The sequence below is a fragment of the Chelon labrosus genome (assembly GCF_963514085.1).
Source record: "Chelon labrosus genome assembly, chromosome: 1".
In the NCBI taxonomy this organism is placed as follows: Eukaryota; Metazoa; Chordata; class Actinopteri; order Mugiliformes; family Mugilidae; genus Chelon; species Chelon labrosus.
In genome coordinates, this window is record NC_140337.1 from 36,607,153 (window position 1) to 36,631,467 (window position 24,315).

The window sequence follows — 24,315 nt, forward strand, 5'->3', positions numbered from 1 at the left end:
AACGGTAAAAAACCTGGGTGTCCAAATTGATAGCGACCTCTCCTTCAGCAGTCACATTAAAACAGTTACAAAATCAGCTTTCTATCATTTAAAAAACATAGCCAAACTTAGGGACCTAATGACACAAACAGACCTTGAAAAACTAATTCATGCTTTCATATCAAGCAGACTTGATTATTGTAATAGCCTCTTCTCAGGCCTCCCTAAGAAAATCATCAAACAACTACAATTAATCCAGAATGCAGCAGCAAGGATCCTAATGAGAGCTAAAAGAACAGATCACATCACACCACTACTCAAACGCCTACATTGGCTCCCTGTGACTCACAGAATCGATTTTAAAATACTGCTTCTTGTTTTTAAAACTTTGAATGGTAGTAGCCCCATCTATCTAAAAGACTTGCTCCACCACTACGCACCCCCAAGGTCACTCAGGTCGCAACAGAGACTACTCCTGGTTCCACCAACTACCAGAACTAAATGTGGTGAAGCCGCATTTGGCTCATATGCAGTCAAACTCTGGAACCAGCTCCCTGAACACATCAAGACCGCACCCTCAACAGATTGTTTTAAAACTAAAATAAAAACTTACTTCTTCTCTCTTGCCTTTCCATAATTTTATCTTACTAGATTTCCCATTTCCTTATTTCCATCTGTTTATTTATTTATCTTTTAAATTTTATGCCTTTTATGGATATGATATGTATGTATTCTTATTAACTAGAGTATTACTCAATTGATTTTATTTTGATGTATATATGACATCTCTCTTTTATGTAAAGCACTTTGAACTGCCATGGCATGAAATGTGCTATATAAATAAATGTTGCCTTGCCTTGCCTTGCCTTACAGTAAAAGAATTACAGCAGTAGCCGACCAATGTGCCAGGCTGTTAGAACTGAATGACACTGACTGTCTATACTGGACAGTCTATACTGTGTCTATACACATGAGAAACAGTAAATATTTTGGAGGGCCGTGCCAACAGGCTGAACTCAATCCTGTGCCTGCAGCAGTGGTATGTTTTAGTGCTGGTGTTTTTAGTAAAGGGATGATCAAGAAAGCAGTTACTTAAAGCTTGAAATGCTTCATTAACAATGAACACATTCTCTTATAAAGTGCAGTTTATTAAATCTTTAATGAAATCTGTACCAATGAACTTTTAAAATATGAACAAGTTTATTTATTTATTAACTGTTAATCTATTAGTATGATTTGTTTTTTTAATGACCATTGTGACGGCCACCTGCCACTAGGGCCTGTTGTGTGTTTTCCCTTGTCTTGTCTTCTCTGTTTCTGCAGGTACCTCAGTGGGCGGGGTTAATCATGAGCAACTGGGAGCACCTGGCCAGTCTCCCAGAGCTTACAAAACCTGGCAGTCATGATCCTCTCTCTCTCTCATCTACCACCTGGACTCCAACATAGGTTTTGGTTGTGTTGGCTTTGGCCTGGTTGTTTTGTTTTAACACCTTTCAACAATACACATACACTAACATGCACCCATCAACAGACACACTGATCTTCACACACAAATCTCATTCATTCTTATGGGTTTTTCTTTTGGTTTGCTTTAATAAATCAGTTGACCTTTGTATTTTACCGTGTTTCTTTGTCGTTTGTCATGGCTTATGAGCCAGGTCGTGACAAAGTGGGGGCTCGTCGGCTTGTTCATTTGTAATTTGTTCGCGACTTTTATGAATGAAGTGAAGTAAGTACATTGTTTTGAGTGTAAAAGTGAAAGCTTTGAGTAGCTAAGCTGGTTTTACACATTGTTGTATTGTGTAGACGCGGAAATTTGTAACGGTTTAGAACATTAAGTGGAGTTCAGCATTTGGTTGAAACTATGAGTGTGGTTCAGTGTTCACTGTGTTTTGGAGACATTTTCCCCTGTTAGGTATTAGCAGCGTTGCTCCTTTGAGTTTCGCTGGTTTGTTTTTTTTGTAGTGTTGGGGTGAAAGCGGTTAGAGCTTTGTCTCGGGAGCATGGCCGTGGTGATGGGTTTGTTGCCAGCTAATGGTCGCCTTCCCACACCAGCGGTCTTCAGTGCATAAGTACCCACCGCAAGTAACTTCATGAAGACTAGGGTTGAGTTTAGTTAGTTTTTGGTTAGGTAGAGGGGATTGTGTGCTGCGTTTGTGGTCTTGACTGGCCTTGTGTTCACCTGGCACTCACTTTGTTTTGTTTTGAGAGAAGCAGCTTTGTTTTGTTTGTTTTTTCCTCTTGTGTGCACAATGGCTGAATTTGTTGATGATTTTGTTAGTGCTCCAACTGAAGAAGTTTTGGAAAAGTGCACAAAAGAACAATTGTTAAAGATTGCAGACCACTATGAGACTGAGATATCTGATAAAAGGTTAAAGGACACTGTAAAAAGCATTTTGAAAGCAAATTTAAGTGAAATGGGTGTGTTAACTGCTGGTGAGGAGCAACCTCCTTCTGCCACTAATGCGGGTGGTTTGGTTCCATTATTTGTCAATAAAAATCTGACATTTGAGCAGCAAAAGGAGTTGCTGGTGTTACAACTGGAACACGATAAGATGATGAAGACAGCAGAGATTGAAAAGCAATTGGCTGTTGAAAAGCTCCGTCATCAGACTGAACAGGCAAAAGTTTCTTTACAACAATTTAAACTTGAATTAATAAAAAAGGGAAAGTCTGTTACTGATACTTCTGTTGAACTTGAAGATTCACCTTTTCATCATGAACATCCAGAATGTGGTTTTGATGTGTTGGGCAACTTGCGCTTGCTGCCAAAATTTAATGAAAGAGACCCTGAAACATTCTTCTCTCTGTTCGAGCGCATAGCAGAATCGAGAAAGTGGCCCGAGTCTGCGCGCACGTTAATGCTGCAGTGCACATTAACTGGCAGAGCGCAGGAGGCCTATTCAGCGTTGTCTTTTGCAGATAGCCAGAATTATCTTTTGGTGAAATCTGCTGTTCTGAATGCTTATGAGCTGGTCCCAGAAGCTTACCGTCAACGTTTCCGTACATGGAGGATAGCTGAGAAACAAACTCATTTGGAGTTTGCTCGTGACCTGACCGCTCATTTTATGCGTTGGTGTTCTGCATTAAAGGTGGACTGCTTTCAAGATTTGTGTGATCTCATAATTTTGGAGCAATTTAAAAATTCTATTCCTGGTAGTATTGCTACCCATATCTGTGATCACAAGGTGAGGACTGCCATGGAAGCAGCTGCTCTGGCAGACGATTATGTCTTAACGCACAAGCGTACTTTTGTTGATGGACGCGCTCGCAGTTCCACTTTCGTCGAGAGTGCCGAGTTCTATGGTACGTCTGCTTTTCCAATTAAAACTGAGGCGAGGGATCGTACCTCGAGAAATGCAGATAAAGTTTGTAATTTCTGCCATAAAAAGGGTCATTGGAAGGCTGACTGTTATGCTCTAAAGGCTAAAAACAAACCGGTGGGGCAGGCGAGAGGCGCTTGTCTAGCGGTGTCGGTGCCAAAAAAGCATGAGGTTGATCTAGAAAAGGAAGAGATGCAAAAAGCGATTTTGTCTGGTGAGCTTGATGCTTTCTTGCCTTTTATTTCTGATGGCTTTGTCTCTTTGGTGGGTAGTGAGAAGAAAGTACCAGTTAAAATTCTACGTGATACTGCTGCGTTTGACTCCTTTATCCAGGCTTCGGTGCTGCCCTTTTCAGAGGAGAGCAACACTGGATCCTCTGTTCCTGTGTTGGGGGTGGGCATGAAGATTTTGCAGGTCCCGCTGCACAATGTCATGCTGTTCTCTGACCTGGTTCAGGGTCAAGTGCCTGTTGGAGTGCGGCCAGCACTGCCGATTGGGGGCATCACTTTCATTCTGGGAAATGGCGCGGCTGGAAGGTGTTTGGGCTGATGGTCCACCGATACCCCCAGTGGTTTCTTCTGTTCCGTTAGTCAGGAACCGGCCTGACGATAGTGAAGTGAACTTTCCAGAGGTCTTCACAGCGTGTGCGGTGACGCGCGCCATGGTGCGTGCCGATGCTGCGTGCCGATGCTGCGCATGAAGGCGAGGTGAACAGTGTAAAGCATGAAGTGTCAGAATTGTGTGCATTTTCTTTATCTGATGTTCCTCTTTCAGTTTCGCTGGAGGACCTGAAGGTTGAGCAACAAGCTGATCCCTCTTTGACGGTTTTGTTTGAGCAGGTGCTGCCGGCAGGAGTAGTGAACGATAGCTCTCGAGGCTATTTCATTCACAATGGGGTTCTTGTGAGAAAGTGGGTTCCACAGTGACAGTTTCATCGGCGACCCCATTATCCAGATTGTGGTGCCAGCTAAATTTAGTGAAGCAGTGTTGAAGTTGGCACATGATGAGGCTGGTCACTGGGGGGTCCGTAAAACTTATCATCGGGTCCTGCGGCATTTCTTTTGGCCACTCTTGAAAAAAGATATTGCTGCATATATTAGGACATGTCACACGTGTCAGCTCACAGGTAAGCCCAATCAGAACATAGCTGCTGCACCACTGTTTCCCATTCCAGCGGTCAGCCAACCCTTTGAACATCTGATCATTGATTGTGTGGGTCCACTGCCTCCTTTTCGGTCTGGTGCAATTTACCTTCTTACTGTGATGTGTCAAACTACTCGCTATCCAGCTGCATACCCATTGCGCACAATCACAGCTAGGTCTGTTGCACGTGCACTCAGTCAGTTCATTTCAGTTTTTGGGATTCCGAAAATCATCCAGTCGGATCAGGGTTCGAACTTTTCTTCCCATCTGTTTTCCCAAATCATGAAACTGTTGCACATTAAACACAATAAAGCCTCTGCATACCATGCGCAGAGCCAGGGAGCTCTAGAGCGGTTCCATCAGACGCTGAAGTCCCTGTTGCGTGCTTACTGTGTTGAGATGGAGAGAGACTGGGAGGAAGGATTGCCCTGGTTATTGCTGGCTGCCAGAGAGGTCACGCAGGAAAGTACTGGTTTCAGTCCGAATGACTTGGTCTTTGGGCACAGGGTGCGTGGCCCACTGACTTTGATTTACGATCAGTGGAAGGAAGAAGAAACTCCGCAAAATCTCATTGATTATGTTAATGGTTTTCGGCATAGATTGTATGTAGCCGGGGAGTTGGCAAAACAGAAGTTGTCATCTGCGCAGAGTAGGATGAAGAAAATGTTTGATCGACGTGCTGAGCGCCAGTTGTTCAGTGTGGGGAACCGGGTTTTAGCGCTGCTACCTATAATTACTTCACCTTTGCAGGCTAAGTTCTCGGGTCCATATGAAGTAGTGAAGCAGGTATGGGAGCTTAACTATGTCATCTCTACTCCCGAACGCAGAAAAAAGACTCAACTGTGCCATGTAAATCTGTTGAAACCCTTTTACTGTCGTGATTCTTCGAAGTCTTGTGATGCTGCTCTGTCTTCTTCAGGAGGCACACGTCCGGTTTGTTCAGCGGGAAGAGTGTCTGCTGTCCATGCCCCTCAGTCTGTGGCAGCTGAGGTGGAGGATGGGTTGCCATGTTTGGATCCTACAGTGTTGCAGGGCCGTCTGAAGAACTCGGAGTCTTTGTGTAATTTGAATGTGTTGTTGGGTCATTTGTCGGAGTCAAAACAGATGGATTTATCAGCGTTGAGTGGCTCATATCCTTGTTTGTTCCGTGACACTCCCACGCAGACACATTTAATAAAGCATGATATTGATGTAGGCGATGCTCAGCCGGTAAATCAGAGGTTTTATAGGGTAAACCCTGAAAAACGCAGATATCTTGAATCTGAAATACAGTACATGTTGGACCATGGCATTGCTGAGCCCTCATCGTCCAGCTGGGCCTCACCTTGTCTTTTAGTGCCCAAATCTGATAACACCCCCAGATTCTGTACTGATTTTCGTAAAGTGAACGCCGTTACTAAACCCGATTCGTTTCCCCTGCCACGCATGGAAGATTGTGTAGACCAAGTAGGCCAGGCCAAGTATGTTAGTAAATTTGACCTATTAAAGGGCTACTGGCAGGTTCCCTTGTCCAAGCGTGCGCGTGACATTTCGGCATTCATAACACCTAACGGTTTGTTCTCGTACAAGGTTATGCCTTTTGGTTTAAGAAATGCCCCTGCGACTTTTCAGAGACTAATGACCATAGTACTGGGGGACATGGAAGGTTGTTCAGTATATCTGGATGATGTGGTTGTTTTCTCTGACACCTGGTCTCAACACCTCGAGCGTGTCCGGGCCCTGTTCAGCCGTTTGGCTGAAGCTCATCTCACAGTCAACCTCGCCAAGTGTGAGTTTGCGAGGGCGACGGTAACGTACTTGGGTCGGGTGGTAGGTCAAGGCTCTGTTGGTCCGGTGCAAGAAAAAGTCCAGGCAGTTGCAAATTATCCCGTCCCGGCCACAAAAAAGGAGCTCATGCGTTTCCTTGGGTTAGTGGGCTATTACAGAAGTTTTTGCAGAAACTTTTCTGAGGTAGTAGCACCCCTTACTGACTTACTAAAGGCAAAGGCAACTTTTGTTTGGTCTCCCGTGTGTCAGCAAGCTTTTGAGCAGGTAAAGGGGATGATGTGCAATGCTCCAGTTCTTGCCGCACCGCGGTTTGATCGCTCATTTTCTCTGCAGGTAGACGCCAGTCATGTGGGTGCAGGTTCTGTCCTTCAGCAGGAAGATGACTTCGGTGTTGCGAAGCCTGTTAGCTTCTTTTCGAGGAAGTTCAATTCGTACCAGCTAAACTACTCGACTATTGAGAAAGAAGCGTTAGCCGTGGTGTGGGCTTTGACACATTTTGATGTGTATGTGGGGTCTGGTGTTGTGCCTGTGGTGGTCTACACTGACCACAACCCTTTAATTTTTCTCAATTCTCTGAAGTGTCCGAATCGGAGACTAATCCGTTGGTCGTTGTTGTTACAGTCATACTGGTTAGACATTCGGTACATCAAGGGCTCTGACAATGTCGTGGCAGACGCGTTGTCAAGAGCACCTCACCACTAGTTCTTCCGATGTTTAATTCTGTTACTGATGCATGTTTATTTCTTTATGTCCTTGTTTTTTCCCTTTCCTCTCTTAAAGTGCTTCCTTTGGTACCAGGTTGCTGAGAGGAATGGTTTGACGAGTGCTAGAGGTATAAGCGCATCAGGTCAGTTGGTGGTATGATTGGAAAAAAAAAAAAAGTGTATATACATATAGCCTATATAGGGCAAACAAATATCGAATATTTTCTAAAGGTTATGGTTCGATATAATTTAGTTGGTTTTTGGGATATTCTGTAATGTCCTCATTATGTATTTTTGGTTGGTATTCCAGGATTGGAATCCCTTCTTATGGAGGGGGGTGTGACGGCCACCTGCCACTAGGGCCTGTTGTGTGTTTTCCCTTGTCTTGTCTTCTCTGTTTCTGCAGGTACCTCAGTGGGCGGGGTTAATCATGAGCAACTGGGAGCACCTGGCCAGTCTCCCAGAGCTTACAAAACCTGGCAGTCATGATCCTCACTCTCTCTCTCATCTACCACCTGGACTCCAACATAGGTTTTGGTTGTGTTGGCTTTGGCCTGGTTGTTTTGTTTTAACACCTTTCAACACTACACTATCATGCACCCATCAACAGACACACTGATCTTCACACACAAATCTCATTCATTCTTATGGGTTTTTCTTTTGGTTTGCTTTAATAAATCAGTTGACCTTTGTATTTTACCGCGTTTCTTTGTCGTTTGTCATGGCTTATGAGCCAGGTCGTGACACCATATATAATATTTATATTGTCTATTACTGTATATTAAATAAATGATCATTTATAAACCACACATGTCAAACTCAAGGTCCATAACTGTATCAGGGTAGATAATATTTATATCTATCAGAACTGACCCGCAGGTATTTTACGTGCGTCAGACAGGTACGTCAGTTAGCTCCTCCTCCCAACTTTATTGACAAACTTGTCAGAGTCTCACTGTTGCCTTGGCAACCGCTCAGGTATCGGTACAGCAGTGCAGCGCTCTGAAGTTCATACGGTTGACCAATAAAAGCTCAAGACACAAGTATTAGAGCACTAAATACTAAAATATGTTAACGGAGACTCTGACACAAAGACGTAGTAGCTCTGTACCAGTTAGCAGCGTTACTACGTCTTTGTAACCAGTTAGCAGACCAGTTAGCAGACAACGGGCTAAATCTGTTAGCCTACTGTTCCACGGTAGCACACACGGCTAACAGAAAGCTATTATAAATGACAACACCACTGCAGCTAAACACCAGTCTGTTAACATACAGGCTAACATACAGACACACTGAAAGTGACCGTTAGCCAAATAACAGCAGCATGTTTAACACGGTATTAGCATTAGCATACTTAGGACAACTCGAAAAAAAAAAAAAAAACAGAAACCCTGTCCGGATGATCTGTGGAGAACAAATGAAGCTTTACGTGGGCCGGTCAGAGTCAGACAAAGGACCGTATACAACAACATCATTACAACAATGAGCCTATTTCAATAAAAATGTTATTTAAAAATAGACAGCGCTGGCTCTCAGTCCACCAAAGATGTCTTACACCGTTAGCACAGTGTGATTGACAAGTGACAGCTACAGCAGCCTGAGGAAGTGGGTGGGCACTAGGCGCGTTCGACTTCATCAGAGCCCGTCTACAGAGAGCCTTCCTACTCTCTATTAATTTTGGTTGCAGTTCCATCAGATTTCCACTGGGGGCGATCGTCATGAGTGCAACATGAATGGGACTCTATGGAGCTAAACGGCTAAATGTGTCTCTTTCACCCGATTGTCGTTGAGAAATCTCAGATTTGATTGAAGTTCAACATGGGTTATAGGTCAAAAGTTGAATGAACGAGAACTTATGTCCTTTCGTTTTCTTACAGGTTGAGTTGTTGTTGCCCATAACACGCTAGCATTGTGCTAATGAACACTGATTGGTCAGTGAAGGACTGATTACGACCAGATCCCGCTTGACGGCATCGTGGCATCCGAAGCGGGACCAGAATGTTAAGGCTTTTTCGCCCAAGTTTTTTTTTTCAACGTAACAACTTTTAAAACAACAAAACAGAAACTCTTCTAGCACGATTATTTACCCGTATCAGCTGTGTCGTCCATGCCTCGAGAGAAAAGAAAGTGCAGAGCGCGAAAGCACCAAAGCAGTGACTGAAGGATTGCCGTAAAGCAGTATCTGGTCGTACGATGTGTATGACGTCATTGACATTTTAAAATACTTTTTAAAGCAAATAAGTGACTCTAAAAAATCTAACACCCAGCAATGTGTCATTTCTTTGCATCTTCTTTCAAATACAATATTCAAATTACTGCACAAAAAATTATATCCTGAGAAAAGTGGATTTTGAGGGGTATTGCTCCATAGACCTCCATTCATTCTGCACTCGTCCTGAGAGCGCCCTCATATGGAACCAGAGTGGAACTGCAACCAGTTCAGAAGCCGGAAGTTCAGTGAGAGTGGAACTTCTCCCCGGAGGATTATGCTTCCGCGTAGTGATCACGCAATGGCCACGCAGTTGCTTGGACGCAGTCGTGAGACCGTGATGGTTCTGCGTGGGGTTTATGTGTCGAAATGCATGCCACACCGGTAGAGGGCGCTATGATTTTTTGTGACCGACCGACCGACCAACCGAGACTCTTGTGACATATCTCGCCTCGTATAGTTATTTACCTTCCGGCTTTTGTCGTAGTCACAGTGAATGATGGACACCGAGACAGAGTGACTGGCGTTGGAGCTCCAAATTATTCAAGCAGAGGAAGAAATACTTCTATTGCAAATTAGGGCACGACAAAGGAGACAATGATGTTTATGAGTGGAAACCGGAAAAGCGGTCTCCAGCAGATGTAGTTAGCGGACCAATCACAGCCAATGCCGCTGTGTTGCTGCTGCGTTGCTGCTGCGTTGCTGCTGCGTTGCTCTTGCGTCGCCTCGACGCGCGTCGAGGATTTTTGGGAGGTGCACGTCTGGCCCTTGCATAGGACGTACGGGGACGTAATAGGTCAATAATAGGTCCGTACGCCCCCTCGCGCTGTGTCAACGCGGAAGCATAACTTGGGCCTTAGACGTTCTCTGATACTGGTTAGAAATCCTGTCCGACTTGAGTCAGACGGGGAGGGACTTACCACCACGTCACCATGTCACATGACCTTAAAATATCGCGTGAGTCTTTGCCTGCAGTCAGATCTTGCAGTTGCTTTCCACAAACTGCATGGCCGGAAATGACGCCCTCATGACGTCAGTTCAAAGACGTGATTGGGCAGTTTGGGAGGAATCTCCTCATGACGATTTTGACGTTTCTCGCTTCGCTGTGTTGGAATATGCGAAAATGAACAGAAATGGAAGGGATACCTTCTTATATGTGATTTCTGCAACAATGGTAGGCTAGCCTACTGAAAACGCTGTACATCTGACTGCAGTTCAATGCAGAGTTCATTTCTTTGATTAAACAGTAAAAAGGCATTTTTAACATGTTGGTAACAGTAGAATAAGCGGGATAATGGACTTCACTCCATTAGACTATCCAACAAAAAAATAGCCTGGGCTATTGGCTCAATTGTCAGCACGCTCGCCTCCCGATCCGAGGTGCTGCTGGTTCGAGTCCGGGCGTGTGCAGAGCTGAATCAGGTTACATTCTAAGGCTTCGCGTTGGGTCGTTTTACCATCTAGAACGCGTGCATTAAATTTGTAGAAGTGTCGTCCATTATCCTTTACTTATATCGTAGTACTGCTTCTTCAGTATCATCCTAAATTGGTTTAGTGGGTAACACGTCAGTCTGGCGATCGGCCGTCCGTAGTTCAAATCTTGATAACGGTTAGTAGATTTTTGGGGTTCTTCTTCACACCTGTCTGTCCAAAAATGAAAACAAATGGCATTTAATCTCCATCTCCATATCCATATCTTTCTGTGAATTCGTTTCATGGTTGAGTTACAGGTGCTAAACGACTTTTTTTTTTAATATTTTTTTTGGGGCTTTTGTTGCCTTTATTATAGAGACAGCTGAAGGTAGACAGGAAAGGGGGGCAGAGAGAGAGGGGATGACACGCAGCAAAGAGCCACAGGTCGGACTTGAACCCTAGGCTGCTGCAGCCTCAGCACATGGGTCGCCAGCTCTACCCACTGAGCTATCCCGGCGACCCGGTGCTAAATGACGATCAGCAGTTCATTTTCGCCAAGATTGGAGACCAAAGCACTACACTACTTAATCCTTATTCAGTAGATTTGCTGCTATTCACAATCCTTTGCATACAGCATGCTTGTTGTAACACGGGTATAAATTCCGGTAACTCCAAAGCTTCTATTTCGTCGGCAACAACGAATGCAAACGCCGCGAGATCCGCCATTGTTTACACGAAGTTAACCGTGTCCGACTTGTCTGCAGCCGTTTTATGCTCCACCCCTACAGTCGGCGTAAGTTCACGATGACGTATGCACCTAAAGGCTTGATTATGCTTCCGCGTAGTGATCACGCAATGGTCACGCAATGGCCACGCAGTTGCTTGGACGCAGTCGTGAGACCGTGATGGACAATACCGCTGCGTTGCTGCTGCGTTGCTGTTGCGTTGCTGTTGCGTCGCCTCGACGCGCGTCGAGGATTTTTGGGAGGTGCACGTCTGGCCCTTGCGTAGGACGCACGGGGGTCCGCAAGGACGCAATAGGTCCGTAATAGATCCGTACGCACGGACGCGCTGTGTCAACGCGGAAGCATAACTTGGGCTTAATAGGTCCGTACGCCCCCTCGCGCTGTGTCAACGCGGAAGCATAATTTCGACTTAAGGCTCAGACAGGCGCAGACATCTCGAACGAGCCTATTATGTTTGCGTAGGACTCAATAACAACACCGTGTTCAACATCTGTTCAAGTTGCCTTTACTCAACTGCCACACACCTGACACTTTCCAACCTTACTGTAAATCACTGCTGTAAACCTTAAAGACACAGGCTGTGTCTCAAATCGCGTACTTCTGCACTTACAATACCTAATTTGAGTACGTGAGGGCGTTCACACTGAAAATTCCAACGAGACGAAGTGCACTGCAAGAACCCGGATGGTGTACTCATAACGGTCAAAAAGCTGAGTGTGGAACGCTGCACACTTTCCACCCTAAACGGTAGCCATCTTGACTACGAAGCGGAAGGGGAGGGACTATCAACCCAATTCAAACTTGCGATAGTGGCGGCTGATATCGGCGGCAGTGATTTGGAAGTGGTGGTGGAGCAGTTTTACAGGTCCATACAGATGTAAGTTATAATATGACATTTAATGAAAATGATCTATATTGCTGTTTTACACGTAGTACTATTAAATTGCTGCTCGATATATGCTCGCGGTCAAAATCAAAATACGGCGTTAGTCATTCGTCATTTCCGGTAAGTATAGGCGTACTACCTTTTTGAAAATTACGCACTACGGACGTAAGTGCATAGTGCTCATAGTGCATGATATCGAAGTGTACTGATGAAAGTACGCCATTGAGACACAGTCACAGTAACCTGTCACTTGCAGTGAATAACATAACAGAGTCCAACTGGACACAATAAGAACACAAAACTAAGAGAGAGAGAGAGAGAGAGAGAGAGAGAGAAAGAGAGAGAGAAAGAGAGAGAGAAGGAAAAAACAAACAAACAAACCTTTCACATTGAGCTCCACTGTTTTCCATCTCAACATCTTTCCCTCCTTGTTGTAGACTTTACAGCTGTATCGTCCACCGTCTCTCTCTGTGGGGTGTTTCAGGGTCAGACTGAGGTCTCCAGTTTTCAGCAGGTCTTCATTCATCTTCGTTCTGTCTCTGTAAATCTGGTCCTGGTCTTCAAACTGGTCAGAGCCGTTCTGATACACATGGACCTTCCTGTTGTCTCTGTCCCACCACACCACTATAGCGTCTTCAGGCAGCTCTGTGGTTCTGAAGGTCAGCTGGACAGACTCCACCCCCTTCTCCACCTCCACCTGACAGACTGAGAGGACAACAAATCCCATCATCAGCTGTAGAGACAGCAGCAGCAGCAGCAGCAGCAGCAGCAGCAGCAGCAGCAGCAGCAGCAGCAGGTTTTCATGACTTTATTGAATGATTGTAGAGAAAGCTGAAGGACAGAAGCAGATGAGAGCAGAAGGAACAGGACAGAGATCTAGAAAGGTGTTGCAGATGAGTTAGAGACAAAGACAGTTAGAGACACAAGACAGTTAGAGACACAAGACAGTTAGAGACAAAGACAGTTAGAGACAAAGACAGATATAGACACAAGACAGTTAGAGACACAAGACAGTTAGAGACAAAGACAGATATAGACACAAGACAGTTAGAGACACAAGACGGTTAGAGACAAAGACAGACAGAGACACAAGACAGTTAGAGATACAAAACAGTTAGAGACACAAGACAGCTAGTGACAAAGACAGTGAGAGACAAAGACAGAGACAAAGACAGACAGAGACACAAGACAGTTGGAGACAAAGACAGTGAGAGACACAAGACAGTTAGAGACAAAGACAGTTAGAGACAAAGACAGACACAAAGAAAGAAGGAAAGAAGGAAAGAAAGAAAGAAAACAAACCTTTCACTCTGAGCTCCACTGCTTTCCATCTCAGCATGTCTCCCTCCTTGTTGTAGACTCCACAGATGTATCGTCCACTGTCTCCATCTGTGGGGTATTTCAGGGTCAGACTGAGGTCTCCAGTTTTCAGCAGGTCTTCATTCATCTTCGTTCTGTTTCTGTAAATCTGGTTCTGGTCTTTAAGCTGGTCAGAGCCGTTCTGATACACATGGACCTTCCTGTTGTCAATGTCCGTCCACTTCACTCTAGCGTCTTCAGGCAGCTCTGTGGTTCTGAAGGTCAGCTGGACAGACTCCACCCCTGAATCCACCTCCACCTGGGGGACTGAGAGGACAACAAATCCCATCATCAGCTGTAGAGACAGCAGCAGCAGCAGCAGCAGCAGGTTTTCATGACTTTATTGAATGATTGTAGAGAAAGCTGAAGGACAGAAGCAGATGAGAGCAGAAGGAACAGGACAGAGATCTAGAAAGGTGTTGCAGATGATCAGAGTCTTGATGGTTGGTTGTTTGTGAGAGAGAGAAAGATTTGATTTTACAGAAATACTTCATTTCCATGAACACATGAGTCATCTTCCATAGAGATCATCATAGTAATGAATAAGACACACACAGATTGATCCAGTAAAAGTTCATCTTCCACAGTGTAAATAACGTTCTTATAACACCACTGTTGTTCAAACGTGTCCAAGTCTGCCATCATCTTCTAAAATCTGAACTCCAGCCAAAGTCTGGACCTGACATTACAAAGCCACACTGAAGTGTCCTCCTGGCCCACCCTGTCCTCCATTTAGTTCTTCCTGCTCACGTATATGGCTCATTCAGCCTCTCCTGACAGGAAGTTCAGTAGCTGCCACTTAATGTGCTTTGTCTTTTTGTAGCCTGCACCAAAGATGAAGCTGCTCTCAGAGAACTTTTCACCAACAACAGTTAAAAGATTCAAGAATTCAGTGAGTCTTGTCCACTCAGTGAAAAGATGGAAGACAGTCTCATTCAGCTTCTTGGTAACAGCAGGGTTAAGAACAGAGATAAAAGCCTTTGAAGCTAAATCATGGGGCCTTGATGAGGCCTCTGTCCCTTCCAGAGAGCCTCTGTCCCTTCCAGAGAGCCCCAGGACCCTCTGAGCCACCCAGCAGAGAGCCCACGGCCCGGGCATCAGTCAAGTCTGGACCTGCTGCATCCACCAGCTGCTTCAGGCACAAGGTCTTAGTTTGGTGCAGCGCCCCCATCAGCCCAGGCGTGGCAGCGCTGCACACATCCAGCCTCGCCCCGTGGATCAGTGGCTCCTTCAACAACCAGTGTAGAGAGTTAGACTTTTCACTTTCTTTAAGGCTAAAAAGAGCCCAGGATCTAAAAACACCTGATAAAACGGAGGTAAAACCCTTACATTTAGAAAGTTAGAATCAGTTCAAAACAGAGCAGCATCCAGTCCCAGGTTATTCACACGTCTGAGAATACAACTAGCCACTTCTCTCCACACCAGGTCTGACGGACCTGTCAGGAACCTCTGGAGGAACTGGAACCTGAATGTGGCTGTTCTACTAGCCAGGTGGACGAGGCCCTGTCCCCCCTCCTTCTACTGGCCAGGTGGACGAGGCCCTGTCCTACTGGCCAGGTGGACGAGGCCCTGTCCCCCCTCCTTCTACTGGCCAGGTGGACGAGGCCCCGTCCCCCCTCCTTCTCCTGGCCAGGTGGACGAGGCCCCGTCCCCCCTCCTTCTACTGGCCAGGTGGACGAGGCCCTGTCCCCCCTCCTCCCTGGATAACAACAGTACACTCTGTGGTACCCAGTGTAGACCATCCCAGAAGAAACTGATCATTTTTGTTTGAATCTGGGCTAGTAAACCTGAGGGGGGTCCATACATGTCAGGCCATGCCAGAGCTGAGAGGCTACTCTACCTTTGTAAGACATCTGAGGAAGCATCCATTTCCATTTAGCCAGTCTACCCTCTATTTTATCTGTGACGCTCTCCCAGTTCTTCTGGACTATTATTTCGTTTCCTAAAAAGACACCAAGGTATTTCAAACCGTCTCTCTTCCAAACCAGGTTCTGGGGGAGAACTGGGAGACCGTCACGCCACTCACCGACTGCAAGAGCTTCACTTTTTTTGATTCACAGTCGCTGATGATAAAACATTCAAATCTTTTGTAATATTAGCTAAAATGTCTATTTCACGCTGGCTTTTTATTAAAACAATGACATCATCAGCATAAGCAGATAAAACCATGTTCTCTCTAAAACCAGGTCCAATCAGTTCTGATGGACGACTTGATGGACAGCCGCTCTCAGCCTGTTGGCCAGGACTTTGGACAAGATCTTGTAATCCGTACAAAGCAGAGACACAGGGCTCCAGTTCTTAATGTCCTGCAGGTTTCCTTTCTGAGGCAGGAGAGTGATTATGTCTCTGTGGCAGGACAGTGGCAATGAACCTGAGGCCATGCTTTCATTAAAAACATCTAAAAGATCAGCTGATTAAATGTCCCAGAAGGCTTTATAAAACTCCACAGTCAGGCCATCGATGCCGGGAGCCCTCCACCCCTGCATGCTCTGCAGAGCGCCCTGAAGTTCCTGCAGCTGTAAAGGCCTCTCCAGCTGTGAGTTGGTCTCCTCAGAGACCTGAGGCAGCTCGCTGCAGAACTCTGGACACAGTGGCTCATCCTCTTCATATTGACTGGAGTACAAAGAGGAATAAAAACCAACAGCTCTCCTTCTGATCTGTCCAGGTTCTGTCAGTTCCTGCCCTGTGTCTGACAGGAGAGAGTGGATCACTGGATTCTTCTGTCCTCGTTTCTTCTCCAGACCAAAGAAGAAGCTGGACGGTGCATCCATCTCTGAGATGTTCTGTACTCTGGATCTCACCAGTCCACCATGTGCTTTTGTCTCCAGCAGGTTGGCTAAAGCCATTTTTTAACCTTGAGGATTTCAATATGTCCTTGATTTCCTGTGGACTCACTCATTGTTTCTAGCTCCACTATATCAGTCTCCAGGTCTTTTACAGATCTGGTGATGTCTCTTGTGACATTGAGTGTGTGCTGCTGACACAAGAGCTTCATTTCTATCTTCCCATGGTCCCACCACTGTCTAAGACATGTAAATCCACATTTTCTCCAGAAGTAACTAAGAACATCTTTAAACCTCTTATCAAAAGTTAAAACTGAGTTAAAATGCCAGTATGCACTCTTAGTTAAAATGTTTCTAATATAAACATGACATAAAAGCAGGGAATGATCTGTAAACCCAACTGGCATGATTCTACACATTTTAAAAATATTAAAATGTTGCTTCAAACAATAAAAACGGTCAAGTCTGGCTAAGGAGACCCTGTCTTCTCTAGAATGGGACCATGTGTACTGCCTGGAGTCATCCACCAGGCCATGAGAGTGAAGCAGCTGCCTCAGAGCATGCTGGGAGGCTGGATGAGGCTCTGCATGGTTACGCTCTAAAAACTCATTTTCAGTTCAAATCCCCTCCCAAGAATAAAACATCCTCCGAGCCACAGTCACTCAGTTTGTCACTAACTTGCTTCAGTAACATCCTCCTCTCTGCACCGTTGGTTGGAGCATAGATATTAATAAAATGGTCAAAAAGAGCCTTAGCTAAAAGACACCTCCCCTCTAGGACATGCTGGACCTCCAGAGAAGCTGGAGTGAAGTTCCTGGAGAACAGGAGACCCACTCCTCCACTGATTGCTGTGTGGTGACTAGAAACCACCTCCCCCTCCCATCCTCTGTTCCAGTCTACCTCATTGTTTGCATCACTGTGTGTTTCTTGTAGAAAAAGTACATCCATGTGTTTGATTCTAGCTGATTCATATATAACAGCTCTCTTCTTAGCATCTCTGGCCCCATTTACATTCAGACTCCCCACTCTAAAAGAAGCCGTACAGACTGAGGAATAAAAGAACAAACAATGACTGAGGTCAAATGCAACAAAGAGCCTTTTCCATCATCACTGCTGAAGTGTTGTCTCTTAACTTTAAGCACTAGTTTCCTCAGCCTGAAGACTTCCTGATCAGTTAAAGCTGATTCTTCTCTGTTCCTCATGTGGAACCTGGCTGAGGTGGAAAAACCTTCCAGATCAGGAAAATAATCCTCCACTTTAACTCCTTTCATGTTCTTTTTTTCCTGGAGGAAGGACTTGACCATTGTGGCTGTGTAAGCCTTTCTTCCCCCCCCCCCCCTTCAAGAAGGGACAGATGACTGCTGTCAGACTCACAGTCTTCCTCAGCAGCACTGCTGTCTGTCTGCTCCTGCTTCTTCTCTGTGTCTGTCTGCTCTCACTCCACTTGATTTTGCTTCAGCACACGTGTTTTTAGTTTCAGTCCTTGGTTTACGTGGAGTACATTTGTATTCTGATTCTGCTTCCACCATCTCAGCCTCTTCAAGCTGCTCACACCATGCTCTGTTCACTTCACCTGCACCTACCTGTGTTTCACATAGCTCACCTGTCTCTCCCACCTGTGTCACACTCAAACCATTTCCACCATTCACAGTGTTTTCACCACTGATCTCACTTTCCTCAAGGTCATCTTCACCACTTACACCAACATCTTCCTCCTGTGAGTCCCTCCTGTCCCTCAACCTGTACACTGTCCTCACCAGCAGCGCCGTCCAGGCCGTCCTGCTGACCAGCACCATCCCGCCCTGACCCCACAGCTCCTCATCCTGGTTGTTCAGGATCATGTAGAGCTGTCTCCTGTGAGACACCACATGCTTCAACAATGGAGACTTACAGCCAGAGAGGATCTTTTTAAGAGGAGACACAACTTTTCCATGTCTAGATAACTCTCTGCTTAGGAACTCATCAGTGATAAAGGGGGGGACATTTGACAAAATAACCGTTGCAGGCAGCGTTATTGGTTGGACCGACACAAACAGATCATTGACGGTGATACCCGTCTCCACAACCTGGTTCACCTTCTCCACCTGATCCAAGAATAAAACCAGAGCTCCGTTCATCCTAGCGGCCGATTTCACAGAACTGTGACCGACCACCTCTCCTACGGCTAAACCGACCTCCTCCACGCTGCACGGGAAGCTGGCACCAACTTTGATGCCATGCTTCCTCGTCAGCCGGGAGAAGTCTCCATTCACCATGGAGTCTGAGACGCCAACTCACCGAAAACAAACCAAATCACACCAACAATCAAATGACTAACTTATCACTATAAACTTATACTACAATTCACAAAACAACATGAATAAAAAAACAGAAAAAAAAAATCAGAAAACACTCGCTCAGAGTCGCTCCTCACCACACTCACTCCCAGCATGCACTCAGAGAGAGAGAGAGAGAGAGAGAGAGAGAGAGAGAGAGAGAGAGAGAGAGAGAGAGAGAGAGAGGATGGAAATAATAAAGACAGAATGAAAGAAAAGACAAAGAAAAAGAAAGAGAAAAAAAACAAACCTCTGACCTGTATCTACAGTACTGACCTCTGACCTCTGACCTGTATCTACAGTACTGACCTCTGACCTCTGACCTGTATCTACAGTACTGACCTCTGACCTGTATCTACAGTACTGACCTCTGACCTGTATCTACAGCACTGACCTCTGACCTCTGACCTGTATCTACAGTACTGACCTCTGACCTCTGACCTGTATCTACAGTACTGACCTCTGACCTGTATCTACAGTACTGACCTCTGACCTGTATCTACAGTACTGACCTCTGACCTGTATCTACAGTACTGACCTCTGACCTCTGACCTGTATCTACAGTACTGACCTCTGACCTCTGACCTGTATCTACAGTACTGACCTCTGACCTGTATCTACAGTACTGACCTCTGACCTGTATCTACAGTACTGACCTCTGACCTGTATTTACAGTACTGACCTCTGACCTCTGACCTGTATCTACAGTACAGACCTCTGACCTGTATCTACAGTACTGACCTCTGACCTGTATCTACAGTACTGACCTCTGACCTCTGACCTGTATCTACAGTACTGACCTCTGACCTGTATCTACAGTACTGACCTCTGACCTGTATTTACAGTACTGACCTCTGACCTCTGACCTGTAGCTACAGTACTGACCTCTGACCTGTATCTACAGTACTGACCTCTGACCTGTATCTACAGTACTGACCTCTGACCTCTGACCTCTATCTAGAGTACTGACCTCTGACCTGTATCTACAGTACTGACCTCTGACCTGTATCTACAGTACTGACCTCTGACCTGTAACTACAGTACTGACCTCTGACCTCTGACCTGTATCTACAGTACTGACCTCTGACCTGTATCTACAGTACTGACCTCTGACCTGTATCTACAGTACTGACCTCTGACCTCTGACCTGTATCTACAGTACTGACCTCTGACCTGTATCTACAGTACTGACCTCTGACCTGTATCTACAGTACTGACCTCTGACCTGTATTTACAGTACTGACCTCTGACCTCTGACCTGTATCTACAGTACTGACCTCTGACCTGTATCTACAGTACTGACCTCTGACCTCTGACCTGTATCTACAGTACTGACCTCTGACCTGTATCTACAGTACTGACCTCTGACCTGTATCTACAGTACTGACCTCTGACCTGTATTTACAGTACTGACCTCTGACCTCTGACCTGTATCTACAGTACTGACCTCTGACCTGTATCTACAGTACTGACCTCTGACCTCTGACCTGTATCTACAGTACTGACCTCTGACCTGTATCTACAGTACTGACCTCTGACCTGTATCTACAGTACTGACCTCTGACCTCTGACCTCTATCTAGAGTACTGACCTCTGACCTGTATCTACAGTACTGACCTCTGACCTCTGACCTGTATCTACAGCTCTGACCTCTGACCTGTATCTACAGTACTGACCTCTGACCTCTGACCTGTATCTACTGTCCTGACCTCTGACCTCTGACCTGTATCTACAGTACTGACCTCTGACCTGTATCTACAGCTCTGACCTCTGACCTCTGACCTGTATCTACAGTACTGACCTCTGACCTGTATCTACAGTACTGACCTCTGACCTGTATCTACAGTACTGACCTCTGACCTGTATCTACAGTACTGACCTCTGACCTCTGACCTGTATCTACAGTACTGACCTCTGACATTGAGCTTCACTTGTTTCTTCATCAGGATGTCTCCCTCCTTGTTGTAGACGGTGCAGGTGTAGATCTTGCTGTCTCCAACTGTGGGGTATTTCAGGGTCAGACTGAGGTCTCCAGTTTTCAGCAGGTCTTCATTCATCTTCGTTCTGTTTCTGTAAAACTGGTCTTGGTCTTCAAGTTGGTCAGAGCCGTTCTCATACACATGGGCCATCCAGTAGTATCTGCCCTTCCACTCCACTTTAGCGTCTTTAGGCAGGTGAGCTGTGGTTTTCCAGGTCAGCTGGACAGACTCCACCCCTGAATCCACCACCACCTGGGGGACTGAGAGGACAACAAATCCCATCATCAGCTGTAGAGACAGCAGCAGCAGCTCTGAGCACATTGAAGAGAAATATTTGGAGTGAAACATGTTTGACTGGTTCCAGTCTGAAATATGTCCCATTCTCCATTGAACAGAGACAGTGTTGTCTTTGGTGTCTGTCCAATCATGTGACATCAGTAACATGTTTACAACATTAATTAGTATCTACAGTACTGACCTCTGACCTCTGACCTGTATCTACAGTACTGACCTCTGACCTGTATCTACAGTACTGACCTCTGACCTGTATCTACAGTACTGACCTCTGACCTCTGACCTATATCTACAGTACTGACCTCTGACCTGTATCTACAGTACTGACCTCTGACCTGTATCTACAGTACTGACCTCTGACCTTTGACCTGTATCTACAGTACTGACCTCTGACCTATATCTACAGTACTGACCTCTGACCTGTATCTATAGTACTGACCTCTGACCTCTGACCTGTATCTACAAAACTGACCTTTGACCTCTGACCTGTATCTACAGCTCTGACCTCTGACCTGTATCTACAGTACTGACCTCTGACCTGTATCTACAGTACTGACCTCTGACCTCTGACCTGTATCTACAGTACTGACCTCTGACCTGTATCTACAGTACTGACCTCTGACCTGTATCTACAGTACTGACCTCTGACCTCTGACCTGTATCTACAGTACTGACCTCTGACCTGTATCTACAGTACTGACCTCTGACCTGTATCTACAGTACTGACCTCTGACCTCTGACCTGTATCTACAGTACTGACCTCTGACCTCTGACCTGTATCTACAGTACTGACCTCTGACCTCTGACCTGTATCTACAGTACTGACCTCTGACCTGTATCTACAGTACTGACCTCTGACCTGTATCTACAGTACTGACCTCTGACCTCTGACCTGTATCTACAGTACTGACCTCTGACCTGTATCTACAGTACTGACCTCTGACCTCTGACCTGTATCTACAGTACTGACCTCTGACCTGTATCTACAGTACTGACCTCTGACCTGTATCTACAGTACTGACCTCTGACCTGTATCTACAGTACTGACCTCTGACCTGTATCTACAGTACTGACCTCTGACCTCTGACCTGTATCTACAGTACTGACCTCTGACATTGAGCTTCACTTGTTTCTTCATCAGGATGTCTCCCTCCTTGTTGTAGACGGTGCAGGTGTAGATGAAGTTGTCTTCATCTGTGGGGTATTTCAGGGTCAGACTGAGGTCTCCAGTTTTCAGCAGGTCTTCATTCATCTTCGTTCTGTTTCTGTAAATCTGGTTCTGGTTTTCAAGCTGGTCAGAGCCGTTCTGATACACATGGACCTTCCAGTTACTGTCCATCCACTCCACTTTAGCGTCTTCAGGCAGGTGAGCTGTGGTTTTGCAGGGCAGCTGGACAGACTCCACCCCTGAATCCACCTCCACCTGGGGGACTGAGAGGACAACAAATTCCATCATCAGCTGTAGAGACAGCAGCAGCAGCTCTGAGCACATTGAAGAGAAATATTTGGAGTGAAACATGTTTGACTGGTTCCAGTCTGAAATATGTCCCATTCTCCATTGAACAGAGACAGTGTTGTCTTTGGTGTCTGTCCAATCATGTGACATCAGTAACATGTTTACAACATTAATGTTCAGGAAGATAACCCCCCCCCCCCCGCCCCCCCCCCCCCCCACTTTACCACAGCTGGATCAGCAGCTGACTGATTACTGTAGGACTCATTAGGACATGGACATTATTTCTAAGGTCAGTCAGCTGATCAGTCTGTTAGAGAGTCATCAGTTCATCAGTTAACCTCTGACCTCTGACCTGTATCTACAGTACTGACCTCTGACCTGTATCTACAGTACTGACCTCTGACCTGTATCTACAGTACTGACCTCTGTCCTCTGACCTGTATCTACAGTACTGACCTCTGACCTCTGACCTGTATCTACAGTACTGACCTCTGACATTGAGCTTCACTTCTTTCTCCATCAGGATCTTTCTCTTCTTGTTGTAGACGGTGCAGGTGTAGGTGTAGTTGTCTCCATCTGTGGGGTATTTCAGGGTCAGACTGAGGTCTCCAGTTTTCAGGTTTTTCTTCATCTTTGTTCTGTTTCTGTAAATCTGGTTCTGGTCTTCAAGCTGGTCAGAGCCGTTCTGATACACATGGACCACATCATTTCCACCATCCTTCCACTCCACTTTAGCGTCTTTAGGCAGGTGAGTTGTGGTTTTGCAGGTCAGCTGGACAGACTCCACCCCTGAATCCACCTCCACCTGGTAGACTGAGAGGACAACAAATCCCATCATCAGCTGTAGAGACAGCAGCAGCAGCTCTGATGGTAACAGGACGTCTCTGTCCATCCTTGTCTATGTGTCTCATGTTGGTGGAGGACTCTCAGTGTTCAGTTTGTTTGAGGACGTGGATCAACCAGGTGACCTGAGCTCACCTGACGTCTGTCACACCTCTGACACAAACCAGTGGAAACTAGTTTGTGACTGAACACCAGTTTTCTTCTTCAGGACATTTGGAGCAGTTACCAAAGAAGAAGTCAGGAACTAATGAGGAACCAATCAGATGAATGGATGAGGAAGAACCCTAACCCTCTGCTCTGGTTTTACTGGGACTGGGAGAGACCTGGACTCATGAGCTCAGAGCTCAGGTCCTGATTGAGGACGTCAGGAGCTTCTGATTAGAGCTGGATTGTGTCTCCGTTTGTCCCTGATGTCTTCCTGACTCGTTCCTTGGTAACTAGTCAAAGCGTCCTGTAAAGTGCTGCAGACATGTTTGATGAAGAGTTTCTGACTTCTGGAACTAAACCTGGAAGTTTCTCTTCAGCTCTCTGTAGCAGCTGTTTGAACTCTGAACTCTTTCAGCAGCTGGAACAAGTCTCCTCCACAGGACACATGTTACCATCTGCATTATGGGTAGTGTAGTAGTAGAGACTCACCTGACATGAAGTAGTGTCGAAAATGAAACAAAAGACCCCCAACGACACCAAGAACAACAACCAGGAGAACCAGGAGAACTATGAGAACTGTAGGCCAGACTGGAGGTGGTTCTGTGGAGAAACATAAAGAACAACATGACCTCTGACCTCTGACCTGTATCTACAGCTCTGACCTCTGACCTGTATCTACAGTACTGACCTCTGACCTCTGACCTGTATCTACAGTACTGACCTCTGACCTCTGACCTGTATCTACAGTACTGACCTCTGACCTCTGACCTGTATCTACAGCTCTGACCTCTGACCTGTATCTACAGCTCTGACCTCTGACCTCTGACCTGTATCTACAGCTCTGACCTCTGACCTCTGACCTGTATCTACAGCTCTGACCTCTGACCTGTATCTACAGCTCTGACCTCTGACCTCTGACCTGTATCTACAGCTCTGACCTCTGACCTGTATCTACAGTACTGACCTCTG

The 24,315-nt window shown here is 45.9% G+C and overlaps 1 protein-coding gene across 1 annotated transcript; it reads right to left on the minus strand.

Moving 5' to 3' along the window:
* Positions 1–3,888: 3,888 nt before the first annotated feature.
* On the minus strand, positions 3,889–23,934 carry LOC311492941 (butyrophilin-like protein 2; the record flags this gene model as incomplete). Its single annotated transcript, XM_084551399.1, has 7 exons — positions 23,836–23,934; positions 22,846–23,169; positions 22,008–22,331; positions 20,540–20,866; positions 13,473–13,796; positions 12,552–12,875; positions 3,889–3,992 (listed from the first exon to the last, which is right to left on the minus strand). The coding sequence occupies exons 1-7, from the start codon at positions 23,840–23,842 to the stop codon at positions 3,889–3,891; spliced, it is 1,734 nt and encodes a 577-aa protein (XP_084407525.1). The 5' UTR covers positions 23,843–23,934.
* Between the last annotated feature and the right edge of the window lie 381 nt (positions 23,935–24,315).